Raw genomic sequence first — 16,719 nt, 5'->3', positions numbered from 1 at the left:
GTCCACTGAAGAAACAATTAACAAGAAACATAACATACAAACAGTGCTTGTATAAGTTTCTATCCTTGCCCAATCCACTCCACAGCAGTTACCAGAGAATAAATTTACCCTGAAAAGTCTACATTAATTATGTTTTCAATATCTGTCCAATCCAATCAAGGACAGCTACCAGAAAATTTGTATACCCATAGCAACTACACTAATATAACATGTTTTCAATACCCACCAAGTCCATTCCAGGGTAGTAACCTGAAAAGTAGTCTACCAACCATGCATATGTACCCTTGATAGTCTCAAATAGCACACAAAGCTAGGACCATTTCTGTAGTAGCTTTATGTCGAGTAGCTCTTCAATTCTGAAGCAGTATTACTTTTTGCTCATTTCATAAATACACATTCCCACTTAGGACTTTTTCCAAGTACTCACTGTTGTCCAAATCTCCAATCCACCTCTTTACAGTACTGTATTGTATAGCAAAGTCCATAAATCTCATAAAATTCCTTTGGTGCACAAAAAATTTTGTCACACTTTAAATCATAACACGATGGCTATATGTACCAAATTTATATTCTGTTAACAATGTACCTCCCACACATGAATATCAGGAACAACAAAACTGAAACTGTTTGGTTTTTCCAAAATCATATTTTGAAAAACTGTCCAATTTTTTGAACCTCAGAATTTCTCAATAATGGGGATTTATTTTCATTAAACACAGTACAGAACAATCTCCAGGAAGCAATATGCATATTACAACTCAAGACAAAGGGACATATTTTGGGATGAAGAATACAGTTTCAAAGTCTGCAAAAAACGTTTATTTTAGAACAATGCTTTTTTCAAGCATACTGCAAGATAAACTATAATAATTTTATTTTCTCTTTGTGGTACAATGTGAACAAGGTGCGTTATGCTCAGATATCTTTCACTTACATTCTTCTCCTTTTTTGTTTGTAGAGCATACACATGAATATCTCAACTAGCTTTTGTTCTATAGGAGTTAAATTACTGTGACATTATTATAAACAAAAAATTGAAACAATGAACTTGCACTATATTCATTCATGAACTCCCAGTTGTTATTGCATATACAGCCAAAACATTAAAGTTCTGTTCATTTAATAAGAAAAAATATATTTATTACCATTTAAATATATTTAAGTATTGAAAAATACATACTATACACTATTTATTGACTTTTTATGAAAACAAGTTTGTGTTTGCATGTTATCAAAAACTATAGGTATTGGCTTCTGATATTATTGAAAATAATGCTTTTCACTAATTATTATTATTTTTTTTTTTTAGAAACACTGGGAAAGTTTTAGATAACAGGATGCATAAAACCTCATATTGTCAACTAGATTCTTCTGATACTTTAGGTATAAGATCAGAAGACACTTTCAGTTGCATGATGGCAAACCACAAATATAAAATATCACTGATTTTTATCAAAAACAATTTCACCTGCAGGTATAACTAACTGATTTAACATTTTTGAACGTGAAAGTTTTATGCATGTGGAATTTTCGTTGTTATCATAGTCATTACATTTATAACATTTTTAGTTTATAAATGTTTTGTTGCGAGAAATTAATATAAACAATAAATATAAGGGGTGAATAACTGCTAGGCCTCTTCAGTAAGTTTTAAATAAATTCACTAAACTTCATTTCAAAATGTAAAGAAAGATGTTTCAGCATCTTTATTACTCCTCTGAATACAAGAATTGTGCCAACAAGCCAGCTTCAGCACTAATATTATTTTTAAATTGAATGCCTCTAGTTTCAACATGAAACTTTACCATAACCCACCAGGGGTCCAGAGTAATTCTTACACAAGAAATTATTTATGACATAAGCTAAATTATTCCGTAATAGCTTAGTGAAAAAGTTCAACATCAACTATCTATCATATGTATTGTGATGTGGGCATAATTTTTCTCTTTCAAGAACCCTTTCACCAAACATAAATGTTTAAAACTCCTTAGAGCTCCAGGTATATGTCTCTAGTGGGAAAAGACGTATGACATATACCATTCGTACTTAAATTTCCTTTCTTTATCACAAGAAGAAAAGTAAAATTTTATGATAGAGTACAGACATGTCATCACTACTGAAACTATATTTTTCAAACTTTTATGAACCAGAAACGTTCAGTATTGTTCTTGGGATACCTAGTGAAGAAGATATGTTAGGCACAGATTTCTTCATCATTCAGTCTAAACTTTTACTTCATCCACTGTCAATGTAATCTCTGGGTGTGACTTGAAATACTGGAGAATCTGTCATATCTTTTGTAGTTCAGCTATAAAATCAAATAAATTACTTTATTATAGTAACTAACTTAATATGATTGGATCATTTTGTATGTGTTAATGATGCACAATGATACAACTGCATAGAGGAACAACAAAAAAAAAAAAAAAGATATCTGTGTGGATCAATGAAGGTGAGTAGTCTATAACACAAAGGATTCAAGAGTTTACCCCAAGAAACATTATTATTTATAAAACTGCTACCCAGCACCTAAAGACAGTAAGCTTCTAATAATGTTATTTCAATTTATGAAGCGTCACCAAAGAATTTTAAATTTAATTTGTTTTTGTAAGCTATTCATAAGATATGCCATACACAATTATGCTGACCATAACAAAGGCTATTTTCTTTAATTTTATTTTTGCATTATGATATACACATTGGTCACTTTTAATGAAAAATGCTTTTTCAGCAGCTCACATACTAATGTTATAACTGTTGTTTTCTGTTTGATTAATTTGTTATTCCAAATTTGAAGTTTATGAGGTTACATTTCTTCATGTTCAGATACTGGCAAATGTAATGTTATTCATGGTTACACTTCATTGACTTTATAGGTATTTCTTCACTGATATTAAGATTTTTTTTATGAGGTAAACATAAAGGGGTTTCAACTTTTATATTTGTCATTGAAGCTACTAAACTAACAAACTGATAGAGGTACTCATCAGTTTCCTAAAGGTCTAAAGTCAGCCTGCAAACTTAAACATGGGAAGCCAATTGTTTTGTATTTATTCATATTTTCAATTTTGAGTCTTATTTATTAGCTTACTTTTCTTAGTGGACTGATAAGCATTATTCATAACATACATGATCTTAAAGACACACTGTATCAACAGCACATGTGTGAATTACACCAGTCTTAGTGTTGAAATGTTCAATATCAAAATTTATGTCCACAAAAAAAAAGTTTCTTATGAAACTTTTTCTTTCAAAAATATCAATAAATCAAATAATTTGAGTATTCAAATTACATATACATATGGATATATAATATCAGTGTGATTCATGCATGCACTTCCAACACTTAATTACAAAAAAATAGCAATTTTCTTCTGGGTTTTATAAATAACATCACAATATCGAAGGTGTTTAAAAATTTTCACCATCATATACAGAATACTACTAGCATATAATCATTACTTCATAACAATTAAATGTAAAAATTTCAAATTTCATCTATATTTTGGTGAATAAAAATACAGTCCACTTAAAAACCAGAATTATTCCTCCCACAAGAAAACAAATCAACTTATTAAACTGAACTTTAAGTAATTTCATGGATGACAAATTTAAACTTTTAAATGTGTGTTCATTCAAGTTGCTAAGCAAGTACTGTACTTACATTTATTTTTCTACTAGAATTATTATCAACTGAAAATAGTTTATTTCAATTTTTAAATAACACTTTAATCTTGTATTTGATTTAAAAATGAAAAATGAAAAATTGATACAATAAGTTGTCAGCACACTGATGATTTTTGTTTCTGAATTTTGCACAAAGCTACACAAATTCTGTTTGATAGTCACTCCTAATTCAGCAGAGTAAGGAAAGGAAGCTAATCATCACCACTCACTGCCAACTCTTGGGCTACTCTTTTACCAACAAATAGTGGGATTGACTGTCACATTATAATGCCCCCATGGCTGAAAGGGCAAGCATGTTTGGAATGACAGAGATTCGAACCCGTGACCCTCAGATTATGAGCTGAGCGCCTTAATCACCTCATCATGTCGGACCTTCGTTTGTCTTTACATACAAAGTTTAACCATAGGGATTGAGCCCTGCATTATAAGCTCTCAAATTTATCATTATACAGCCATAGAGATGTAAGAGTGCAAAAAAAGAACAAACAAATACAAACTCTAGACAGTGTCACAGAATATTACTGGTATCAATATACAGAGTAGTGATCAAACACACAGCATTGTCAATTATTCAATCTTGGAAACAAAACACTGTATTGTGATACTAATGTTTTATTTACTGGAATATCAATGTTACAATATACACATTTGGAGATTATAAATTGAGTAACAAATGCATAATTTTGAAGAAAAAAATCTAAACTGGGAAAAGATTCTGCAACTGTGTTGGCACAATCACTTTAATAATTAAAAAAAATAATTAATTTTTTCATTTGACCTAAAACTGTTTTTATTTTATAAACATCTTAACAAGTCTATAAGTATGTTTTTTAGCTCAGATTTGTTTGTTTTGGATATTCTTGAAAAGCTACGCAATGCCTATTTGTATCAACCATCCATAATAATAGACTAGAGGGAAGGTAGCTAAGTCAGCAGCATCCACCACTGACAATTAGGTTACTCAAATAGTGGGATTTCAGGAGTACTCAAATTTACAGTCTGGTATGCCACATATTAGGTCATGCATGGCCTAGTTTTTAGCACAGAAGCACTAGTTTTAGAGTTTTCTAAGCCCTGATAAATGCAATAAGTATTAAACTTTTTCTATAAACAGGAAAAGCATAAAATAATTTTAAAATTACAAAAATAAAACATATTGATAAAATATATATTCTTAATTCTGAAAAATTAATTGATAGGATTCTTATATTGCAAAAAACATATGTTCTGTAAAAAATATGAGTAAACAGGAGAAAGTAAAATAATACTGTCTCTTTTAATAATATATGGGTTACTTATGCTTAAATTTAGTATATTACTTCAACACACAGGAAAATTATGCATGTCCCAGCATGAATAATACTGAAATGTTACTTGTTATTCATGTAAGGGGAAAAAAACAACAAAAAACTTAATCTAAATAGGATTTGATAAGTCCTGATATGAACTCACATTTGTAAATGCTAAATAACTGTATTTGTATTCATAAATTACACAATCCATCCATGGAACATATTTAAATACACATAAAATGAAGAAAAACATCACATCACGTTTAATGAACATGATAAGATGGATGATAATGCCTACTGATGTTATGCAAATCACTTATTATTCTAAATCAAAACAGTTATTTCACATTCAATACTCACTTAATAATTTTGGTTTTCCTGTCAAAAAGCACAGAGTTATGATTCATGGTGATGCTTGATCTTCTGCCAATTCCAAAAACCTCTGCTGTGCCTTCTTCCATTGTTTAGTTTTATTTGTTGGTTTTGTAGTAAAAGAGATAGTTGTAGCACCTAGTCCAGCTTTGGAATTTCTCATCTCTATTGGAATCTGAAGTGCAAGTGATTAACAAAAAACAAGTTATAAGAAATAGAGAAAATGACTTGTTTGAAACAGAATCTTAAAAAAATAAGATATAGCTTGACATTAATATGATTCTAAACTATGCTGACCATTAAAGGTAAAACACTAATTCTGTTTGGATGAAAAATATTCTGTCTAAGCAATGTAAATCCAGCATTCTTCTACAGTGAGTACTATATATTGTGAAGAATGGAGTTAGAAATTGCAAAATAAATTTGTGCTCATAAATATGAACTAAAATTTTCATTATTTTCCAAAAATAATTTTTTAATTTTCAAAATAAAAAAATTAAAAACTGTTGATATTATATTCTTCTCCACTGAGCTGTTTACTTTAGTCTTATCAGCTGACTCACATAATGATTTGAAGAAGTGATCATTAACAGGTCACAACTGAAATCAACCAAATATAAATGATGCTTGAAAAAGTTTTATATATATAACATATATATAACAACACACACACACACACACACACGTTACTATTAAGTGCAATAACAACAGGACAGAAATAATCCATATCAAAGTGCTAACAGTCACTAAATTTAAAATTATTTTTCAAAGTATAAAATAACACACATCAATTTAAAACTTTGCAATGTTTCAAGTATCACCTTCAAATTATTCAAAATGTTAAGAAGTGTATGTTTAAAAATGTAAATATACAGAGATAAATATTAAGATTTTTAATAGAATGAAATGTTCTCCTCTATTTCTTTAATAGAGCATTAAATTGTTTATTGTACAACTGAAGACAAAAAACAATATACAATACACAAAATTTTCTAGTAAAAGTTGGTTGATCTTTAAATTATTAAAAATCTCTACCATCCACATTTGTTGTTTTGTTAAAGGGTTTCCAATCTGGTTAATTAAAATAGAAAGAAACAAGATAGAGTAAACATATAATCACAATTGACAAAAGAATGATGAAATCTTATTATTTCTACACTCTAAAATAAACTATATACACACACACACACACACACCCTTAATGACAATTGGCAATGACAAGAATGTCAACAGTGACGTTAACAACTCCAGTGATATTACAATTACAAGAATGTCAACAGTAAAGTTAACAACTCCAGTGATATTGCAATGACAAGAATGTCAACAGTGTAGTTAACAACTCCAGTGATATTGCAATGACAAGAATGTCAACAGTGTAGTTAACAACTCCAATAATATTGCAATGACAAGAATGTCAACAGTGTAGTTAACAACTCCAGTGATATTGCAATGACAAGAATGTCAACAGTGTAGTTAACAACTCCAATGATATTGCAATGACAAGAATGTCAACAGTGTAGTTAACAACTCCAGTGATATTACAATGACAAGAACATTAACAGTGAAGTTAACAACTCCAATGATATTATAAATCAGCTGAGTTTCTACAAAGTTTTTTAAGCCTTGTTTATATATGTTTTTGACATTTGGAATCAGACTGAAATAAATTATTCAACCGATTAAACAATAAGAATGTGTTTGTGATTATAGAGTGTATTCAATCTCCAAAACATGTTCTGGATGTTATTTTCAGAAGATGTATTTAGTAAACTGGAACAGGAAGTTGACATTCATTTTCTGTTTGTTTGAAGATGAGGTTGATGATGGTGTACAGTGAAGATGAAAGAACAGAAAGTTTATTTCCATAGATAACGTTTTTTTTAATGTCTATATGATCAGTGCTGTTTAAGACGCATATTCACATTATGGCAAAAATCCTTTTAACTACATGTTACCTCAGTAATTTTCCATTTCAATAATGTTACTGTTCCCTTTGCATTACTTTCTTGTTTAGAACAATCAGAATAACTTTGGAACAGCTGGGTATAGCTTTACTGTCATGCAGAAAGTTCAACACATTTAATATGATTTATAGCATATATCCTGATGTTTCTGTTGCTACCCACACTAATGTACTGTGATTCTAACATTTTTGTGATGAAGTATTTAGACACTTCAAGCATTTATAGATATTAAAAAATAACTTATAGTACAACAAACTACACTGATTTTCATTTGAACTTATAACAAAAAGTTTAAGTTATATCACATATGAAAAAATGACTATAGAAAAAAAAACAATTAACTTTTGTTTTACCACAACAAACCTGTAAATGCCTTAAAGTATTATTTAAGAAACATACAATGATGGTAATTATTTTGAAAATTATAAAAAATTCCAAATGCTTGTTCCAGTCTTAATGACCTTATTCCAAAAGTACTGAAGTTTACTATTAAAATATTCACTTTTAGTATACATTTTTGTACCTCCAATTATAATACATTGAAATTTAATTGTTTAAAAGTAGAATTTAATTGTTTAGTTGAGCTGTGTTATAATCACATACACCAGATGTACATTAGTAAAACAATATGAGTCAAAATTATTTAGTATGTGTCTCAGGGTTTTGTATATTACTTTGATGATACTCTAAAAAAAAAAAACTTACTGGCTCTAGATTTCCTGTTTGACATTTTCCCAAACTCTGTCCTTCAGACCATCCCATTTTCTTAAGAATTTGAAATCCTTTATTTTCTGAAGGAAGTGGTCTATAAATCAGCAAGGAATAATGTATAGAAACAAAGTCTTTCACAAACCATGAATAAAAAATTATTAGCTAAGTAAGACAGCTTATAAATACAGACAAGTGCACAAGATTCCAGCTACTACAACAAGAGTGTACACTATTGCACTGCTACCTTATTTTTATCTCTATGGTTAATTTCTATTAGTTGTGTACAGATTCACAAGATATTGGATAATAAAGTGTGCACTTACTTTAAATTCTCCAAAATTCATGGAATATGTAAAGATGATCTAACGTACAAAATGGTTCTAGCTGCTCCGAAAACTTTCAAATTTTGATGTTTTTATTTTGACAATATAGAAGTTTCAATCTGATTACATGCACAGTAGATGACCATTACACTACACACACAGTATTAAAACTTACATTAAAAGAAATGTACACATTTATGTTTATTGTATGGTAAAACTTTTTAAGTGATATTTTGCAATGAAGTCATTTTTGGTACATCATCAATAATCTGACGGTACTAATACTCCTGGAATATTTCCAGGAGAGTAAACAAAAATCTAAAGCAACATTATATATACATGATTAATGAATGAAAAAAGGTTCCTCATTTTCCAGGGAGTCAAGTGATCCTTTCTCTCTGTGGACACTCATGCTGGTATGATAAACATTCCTTATTGTAAGTAGCAAATGACTTAATACACTCTACCCAACCAGGTATCCAAATCTAATTTTTAGCATAGTAAGTCTAATGATTTACCACTGAGCCAATGGTGGGTAAGAAAGCAAGTATATATAAAAAACAAACTGCAGATTGTTAGATTTTATGTTTGTATTTATTCCTGATTTATGGATATTAATATCAACAAATTATCTTTATCAAAAAGATAAGGGATATAAAATGTAAGTTACTTTGTATGAATATACATAAATGTGCCCAAAGGAGTGAAACAAACACAATTTACTCAAAACTGCACAGGATACTTCAAGTATTTTTTGAAAACATTTAGATTGTTGGTAGTTACAAGACATTTTGCTGAAAATTGGAAACTTTAGTTTTATCAAGATGTTGTACTTGTTAAGATGTACATAATACATTCCTTTTTTTTCATTAGGATTTGGTAAGATATATTTCAATATTAACTCTTTTATGATCCTCTGTTTTGATCAAGATACTTTTAATGTATATTAATGGCTATAAAAGCATCATGTGATCATTCTACTTGCATTCATTATAGAACAAGAGAAAGGTTAATGTCACAAAATTACTTATATCATCAACTTGTTATTTAAAAATCATGATACAATGTTTTTATCTCTTTTAGTGGAATTCTCCATGAAAGACAGTATCAAAACTTTATTACTTTCTTCTAGAGTAAAAAAAAAAAAAGACTTATTATGAAATTCTAGTGTATATCACTTACAGTTTATTGTGAATACAACTGATTTAACCCTTTCGTGATGAGAACCCCTTTAAACACTTTTCTGCACAAGTAACTGAATTACATTCAAAATTTTAAGTTATCTAAGTTATAATTCCAGAAACTTGTAAAAAAATATTTACATTTCAGTTTTGTGTTATCATGAGCTATGAAAAAAATCCTCTACTTTTACATTTTGTCTTAGACTTAGATCATACCACTCCTGTGGATGTATGTCTAGACAACTATGAACATTCAGTTGCCCTACTGACAAGTAAGTTTCAAAGTTTTCTGGTTGAATGCAGTAGAAACCAAGTAATAAATTCTGTCAACCTTTTACAGGTGCCATGCACACCTCTATACATATATTAGAGACTTATAACTTACAAGTACTTTCTACCTGTATATGTTTATAGGCAATAGAAAAAGCTCATTTTATACTATAATACAACAATGTTTATATTGAAATTGTCACTAAACTGCTGTCATCAGGTAGATGTAATTGCATGTAGTATTGTTGGCTGCTTCACATGCAATAGTATTTAGGTTTTTTCATAGCTATGTGTCTCATATATATTTAGGTATTATTTTTATACCTTAGTCAATCATGTATTATGTTTCTTTAAATACATAATTGAAGTGTTTAAGCTTTCTTTGAAATATATATCATACTTTGCATCCATTCTCAAGGTTTAAGATCTTGTACAAAGGGAAAATAATTTGCTGAAGGCTTGTGCATCTCTACTAAAGATAATGTGTTAGACTCTGAAGTCATCACTGACTTGTGCTGAGATGAGTAATAAAAGATAGGGTCAGGATAAGAAAATAAAACATTACAGTTAACTATAAACAAAAATACCTGAGATTACAAATATAACTAAAAGAAAATCTTTTAAGATATTCTACAAAATAATTGACATGTATGCATATGTTTTTACTTCTTGATTTTAAACATTGTATTGCACTGTATTTTGATGATAATATCTACAGTTAGTGATGTTGTAGAGCAAAAAGAAAAAGAAAATATAAAAATTTATCTTAAAAATTTTAAGAGTTTCTATGAAATATAAAAACTATAAAATGAAGAGAAGTATTCTTATACTTTAAATGAAAATCACCTTGCACTTAAACTATTCAGTGTGAGTGCAAATAAGTACAATAAATATATAACATATTTACAGTAGAAACACTCAGTTAAAATAATGTCATTCTTTATGCAAAAGATATTTAATCTTACCAGTTTTTGTGATCATATGTTAAGAAATCTAAAAGTTGCAATATGCATTGCTGCAAAGGTGAAATTCCCATACAATTTTCTACAAATTCAGGCACCTGCACCAAAAGGTTAGTACACCAAAAATATGACTTATGTCATTAAAAAGAAACAAGTGAGCATTGGCAAATGTATTCATATTTTTTGTATGATCTCTCTCTAATAAAAAGAAACAGATAAAACACCATTTAAATTTCTCAGTTTTTTTGTGTTCAGAATATCAACAATACCTCTTTTGTTGGTCACTCAGGTTTGATTTTTTATGACACAATTGGAAACAAACAAGATAGTTAATTCAAAGTGCTAGAACAAAATATTGACAGTACAACAAGTAATTTATTGACTACAATATTATCCTTGTCTTGGTTTATTGTTTAAACAACTATAAATAATCTTATATTCAAACAAACTCATAAAAAAATCTTACTTTTATTGGTATCATGTTATTAGGAAAAACAACCAAGTAAACTTACATAAACACAAGCTGAAGACATGAATACTTAAAATGTGTACCCTACCTTTAAATACTGTACGATTAACTTTCCATTTGTTTGTATTTTATCTTGTAATCTTATTCTATTTGGGATATATACAACAACAAAACATTTTTAAGAATTTCGATTTAAATAAAACATTCCTATAACCACTTATGAAACTTACTGATCCATGGAAGTTGGTGTAGCATCTTTCTCATGAGGGTTGTCACTTCCCTTTGTCTTCCTCCTGTGTTCAGCACGATCCTGATATCCTAACTTTTCCACATTATTTGATTGTTCCGTCTGGTAATTTGATCTCTAACAAATACAATTCTGTTTATCACAAAGTGTGATAAAAAACAAAGCAAATAAAACAATATATGTTTAACTGAAATTCATATTTTAAGTTAAAATAAAGTTGCTGTTCAATCAAGTTGTTTCAAATATTTTAGTTAGTGGTTGGATTAAATGCCTTTTGTAACTAACTGTAATTCATACTTTCCAAAGATCATTAAACTTAAATTAGAACTTATTAATGCATAATACAGTGAGAGACGGATTACACAATGTAAGTTTGTACAGTGGTCATGGATGGGTAATTTACTGACTATAGAGTTTTATACTAAAATAGTTGGCACTAAGAATATAAATAATTGGTTAGTTCAAAATAGCAAGAGGAAAACTAACAAATAATAAATTTCTTAATATTATCATCTGATCAACTGGTAGACAAACCAGACTCTGTAAAAACTTGTTGTAGTTTTAAAATACTGTTTTAAGTTTATAGATTTAAAAAAAAATTACATAACTTTTAATATTGTAAATTTTAAATTTTATATACAGTTGCTTTCTTTTCACCCTTAAATTCTCTTACACTAAAATTATTTTTATGAGATGCATTTAATTTTATACTAATGACATATTTTTAAAACAATGGTTCAATAATAATTACCTTTCTCCTTTCTGTTCAATGGTTGTTCACTATATTGCAAAAATTGTACCTTAATAATTTGTCATTACTGAATATTTACCTATTTAACCATTTTTCTTCCAAGTAAATGATAATTGGATTGTGTTTTAACCTATTCTGAATTTATTTCACTATGTGAACCATATCACACATTTTAAAAATCATAGGCACTGCCTCCCAGAAAATATTTACAATAATAGTAGCAATTTGCAATTAGTTTGGTACAATGGAGGTTAATATATGAAAAAAAAATGGAGAAAATAAGCAGTTAAATGGATAATGTAAAATATCTTTATTTTTACTTCAAACTCTATTTTAAATTTTACAATTTTTTTTTCAAGCTACCAAATTAAGTTTGGAATCTTCATCTAGTTATGGCAGGTCATTATTATAAGCAAAAACTCAAATCAAGTTAAGAAACATATTGATATATTTTGGGATCAAAATGTATGCTGGATCCCCAGCACTGGAGATGGGAAGATCTGGCTTCTCTTGTTTGAAAAAATGTCCAGAAGTGCCTTTGGAAACAATACTTACTTCAATAATTGAAATAATTTTGATTTCATATGGAATAAATGTTCATTTCCCAATATTTTGATTTACACCTTTTCTAAAGGCAAAAAAACCACATAACAGAGATTTTTTAAACTTGGAACTGATGTTCTAATTCTAATATTTAACAAACCTTCATATTAGAACATGATATATATTTTCAAATGTCTGTGCACATTTAGGTACTGCAAACACTTGATAAAGGTACATAACTGAAACACTTGGAAGTAAAGTCAAAGGTCATCCAATTATTTAAACAAATCAAAAATGCTTCAGTTTTTACTAAAATAATTACAAACTGAAATATTTATTTCTACCTTGGTCTAATTTGTGTGAAAACTGTAATCAAATACATTTCTGACAAATCAATGTTAATGTAAAAAAGCAACAAGCCTAATAAAAAATACCTCAAGTCCAAATTTCCTTTTAAGTTCCTTCAGCTCCTTTCTTCGTTCTTTTTCTTTCTCCTCTTTAGATCTTATGATCCATCGGTCTGCAAGTACCAGGAGAAAATGAAATAAGCTACATCAAAATAATCCTGAACAAGCACTAAAATAACACAGTCAAAAGTTAACACTTATTTGAAGTGAAAATGTATTTCCAACAGATACAAATCCCTCTCATCCAAAGCTAATTTAATCCTGGACTGTCCTCTAAGCACTGCTAAAATATTTCACTAACAGCACACTAGTCTTTTATTACTCATCAGTTTATTTTGTACCATTTCAAAACAAATACTGATCACATGACTACTTTCCACCAATCATAATGCACTTTCTATACTAGTGTAACTAGCTCACTCTCAAGAATGGGAAGATACGAATGAGAAACACTGAGATATCAGTGGGGAGGAAGGATAAGAGAAGGTAAGAACCTATCAGAAATACATTTTCAACTTAAGAAAATGTTAACTTCCATAATGGTCTTACCTCCTCTTCCCCAAAGCTAGAATCCCACATTGCAAAGGTGGAGGGGCTGGTGAAGGCTCATCAGTACCCAATCAAGTGGAAAATCACTGACTGCACTGAAAGAAAAAGTGAGCAAGAACATGAAAAGAAAGCACACCTGAGGAATGTAGCACTACTTGTGGAGCAGATGCTCTTTGGCCAGTGATGAACACAGGAACAAAAGGAAGGTATAACTGAATTGGCAGGCATCAATGGATTCGGAAAAGAGAAAAACAACCTCAAATCAGTGAAAATGTGCTGTAGGACCATGACTTAAAACAGCATGCCATTAACAAACATGGAAAGTCTAGCATGAAAGTGACAACAGGGCTTATATAAGATTGTGCCAAGGGTAGTGCCCTGGGTTACATCACCGTATGCCAAGTGTGGTCCACTCAGGCAAAATATCCAGCAGAAATACATTGTATAGGATATTGATATCAACAAGTACAGTTCTCTTAGGACAAAACACATCAAAGGCAAGCACATTGGATACATAGGATGAAGTAAAGAAAAACATGGTCATGAGTGTGATATTGATGGTTTTCATAACTAGTTCATTATCAACAGACATGTCATACCTTGTCTACATGTATAGCATGCCATAGTCCCAAACACAGTAATAACAAGTCTTGGTATGGTGTAACAGAAAATGATATAACTAATTGTGGTTAGAGCTGAAAGACCATCGACTGTATATAAATAAGCCAAGTATAGACCATCTAGATAAAAAATGTCCAGAAGTGCCTTGGGATATGCTGTATTACATTAAGTGTGGTTCATCCAGGAGAAGTGCTTGGGGAGATATTGGATTATGCAAAGTGAGGTCCATCTAGTGGAAGTGCCTCACATAAGAAATAAAGATCAACATGTGAGGTTTATTTGAGCAACAATTGGGGAGAAGCTCCTTGGAATAATATCATAAAACCAAGTGCAGTCACATATAGGAGCAGCAATGAATAAGAATAGCCAATCTTGTGAGTGAAGTAATGTGTTAAAAATCTAATAATTTATTTAGCTCCTAAAAGCTGACCAATCTATACAGCTGGATAGTACACAAGTTTAAATTTTAAGTTTAAAGCAGAAATTAAAGAAGTGTTTAAATTATTTAACATAACTTTTTCATTTATCAGGAACCGTAATTAGTAGCACAATAATTTTGATAGTTTTTCAGTGACCAAACAATAGCTTGTTTCGAGACCTAAATGTAAAATAAACAAATATGAAGTTCACCTGACAAAAAGAAAATATAAATTCTTTTAATATATAGATCAACATCTCTAATCATCCCATTTTCTATCATTTTCATATATATCAAAAATATTTTTCCCAAGCAGTACAAAAACTTGTTATCTACAGCACTAACTGCAACAGGGTTAGCATTATAATGTTAAGACAATGAGAACAATAAGAAATAGTTATAAATTTCAATAATTGAGCAATATTTCTTAAAATGGATATGCTGATGCTTTATTTATTATCATTACTAGAAGAAAAGTATAATAACAAACTATTTACCAGTATGCTGAATAGTACAGCTTTAACAAGAAACAACAATTTTAAGACAAAATAACAACTGAATTATACTGAAAAGATTTATACTTCCAGGTAATTCTGATGGTTAGAATACACACATAAACACATTTATATATATATATACACACACACACACATTCACATACACCACATATCTTGAAACATTTTATGTTTTGAAACTACTCTTTAATCAATTTGTGGATAGGATTTATGACAATATTTATACAACTAATTTTTTCAAAAAGTAAGGATAATTTGTTTTTGAATTTTGCACAAAGCTATTTGAGGGCTATCTGAGCTAATAAGGATAATATTAGCATAAATAATTATATATAAAAGCAACTAAAATGATATATGAATTTAAATGTTCGAGATGTAATTCTAGTTATTTTGGTCCACCATCAAGTGGTAGAAACACACACAAAAAAGAACATGTAAATAACTGACAATGAGTTCTGTACATATAAACATGAGAAGAGCTTACCTGTAAAAGACATTACTGATCAGTAAACTAAAACCATAACTTAATGAGATGAATACAGCTGTTAAACTACTAGTATGCTTATCACATTGTATTTTAATTATATTAGGTGTTGCCATCTTCAGAATTTCTCTATAGAAAACTATACAATATTTTAGTTATTATAGACTAATGAATCAGTAACTGTTAAAAGTGGTAAGTTTCTATTGTTAAATATCTACAATGCAGAAAACTTAAGTGCTGGCATTTACATTATTTAAGAACTATAGTTGTGTCTTGTTATAGCTCAAATAAAGAAATCTCATATTATTCCATGATTATTTCGACCAGTATATACTACCATTGTTTATAGTTTCCAATGAGACAATATTATTTTAATTTGTAAATTATATATTAACTCAAAAGCTTCAAACATTTATTGATACAACACTTTGATGCACTTTGTTTGCCTTACCTACTAGTAAACAAAACTCATGTAGTTTGAAATGACACTTTATATAAAGCTATGTCACAGGAATCCTAAATACACACACAAAAACTCTTAACTTTTCCAAGGATATATATTTAAAACTACCAATTCTACTTGAAGATATACATGAAATAAGATTGCTTTCACAGCTACGACAAACCTTTCAGTGTTGATTTTTGGGCAGCTAAGGCAGCTTGAACAAGCCCTGGCTCACAATCATCACAAGTCTCTTTGTTTTGATGAATATGTATTAGCAGTGTAGAATTCCCAATTTTAACTCATCACCATGGTTTAAAGGATGTGACTCACTAGACTGCTTTGGCTGGTAATAAGACAAAACATATTCTGACAACATGCACAAAACAGCTGAAAAAACTTTTGCCTTCCTCTGTTCGAACAATTATTCTCTATTAAATTATACCTTTATGTTTATGTCAAAAGATTTAAGGAAAAAACTTAATATAGATTATAAACATAACCTCTTTTT

At 29.4% G+C, this 16,719-nt stretch overlaps 1 protein-coding gene across 2 annotated transcripts; it reads right to left on the bottom strand.

Annotated features, from left to right (window-relative positions):
- Positions 1-1,123: 1,123 nt before the first annotated feature.
- Positions 1,124-16,577, bottom strand: LOC143249499 (G patch domain-containing protein 11-like). Of its 2 annotated transcripts, XM_076499437.1 has the most exons (7): positions 16,393-16,554; positions 13,729-13,823; positions 13,207-13,292; positions 11,462-11,595; positions 8,021-8,120; positions 5,340-5,526; positions 1,124-2,308 (listed from the first exon to the last, which is right to left on the bottom strand). In XM_076499437.1, the coding sequence occupies exons 4-6, from the start codon at positions 11,467-11,469 to the stop codon at positions 5,383-5,385; spliced, it is 252 nt and encodes an 83-aa protein (XP_076355552.1). In that variant the 5' UTR covers positions 11,470-11,595; positions 13,207-13,292; positions 13,729-13,823; positions 16,393-16,554; the 3' UTR covers positions 1,124-2,308; positions 5,340-5,382. The 2 variants fall into 2 exon arrangements, with proteins under 2 accessions (XP_076355552.1, XP_076355551.1); XM_076499436.1 differs by lacking the exon at positions 13,729-13,823 and having other exon boundaries at positions 16,393-16,577.
- Positions 16,578-16,719: the final 142 nt, after the last annotated feature.

The sequence above is a fragment of the Tachypleus tridentatus genome, chromosome 4, assembly GCF_004210375.1.
Source record: "Tachypleus tridentatus isolate NWPU-2018 chromosome 4, ASM421037v1, whole genome shotgun sequence".
Classification (NCBI taxonomy): Eukaryota; Metazoa; Arthropoda; class Merostomata; order Xiphosura; family Limulidae; genus Tachypleus; species Tachypleus tridentatus.
Note: the sequence above shows the minus strand (reverse complement) of the source record. Positions and strands in the feature narration are given on the sequence as shown.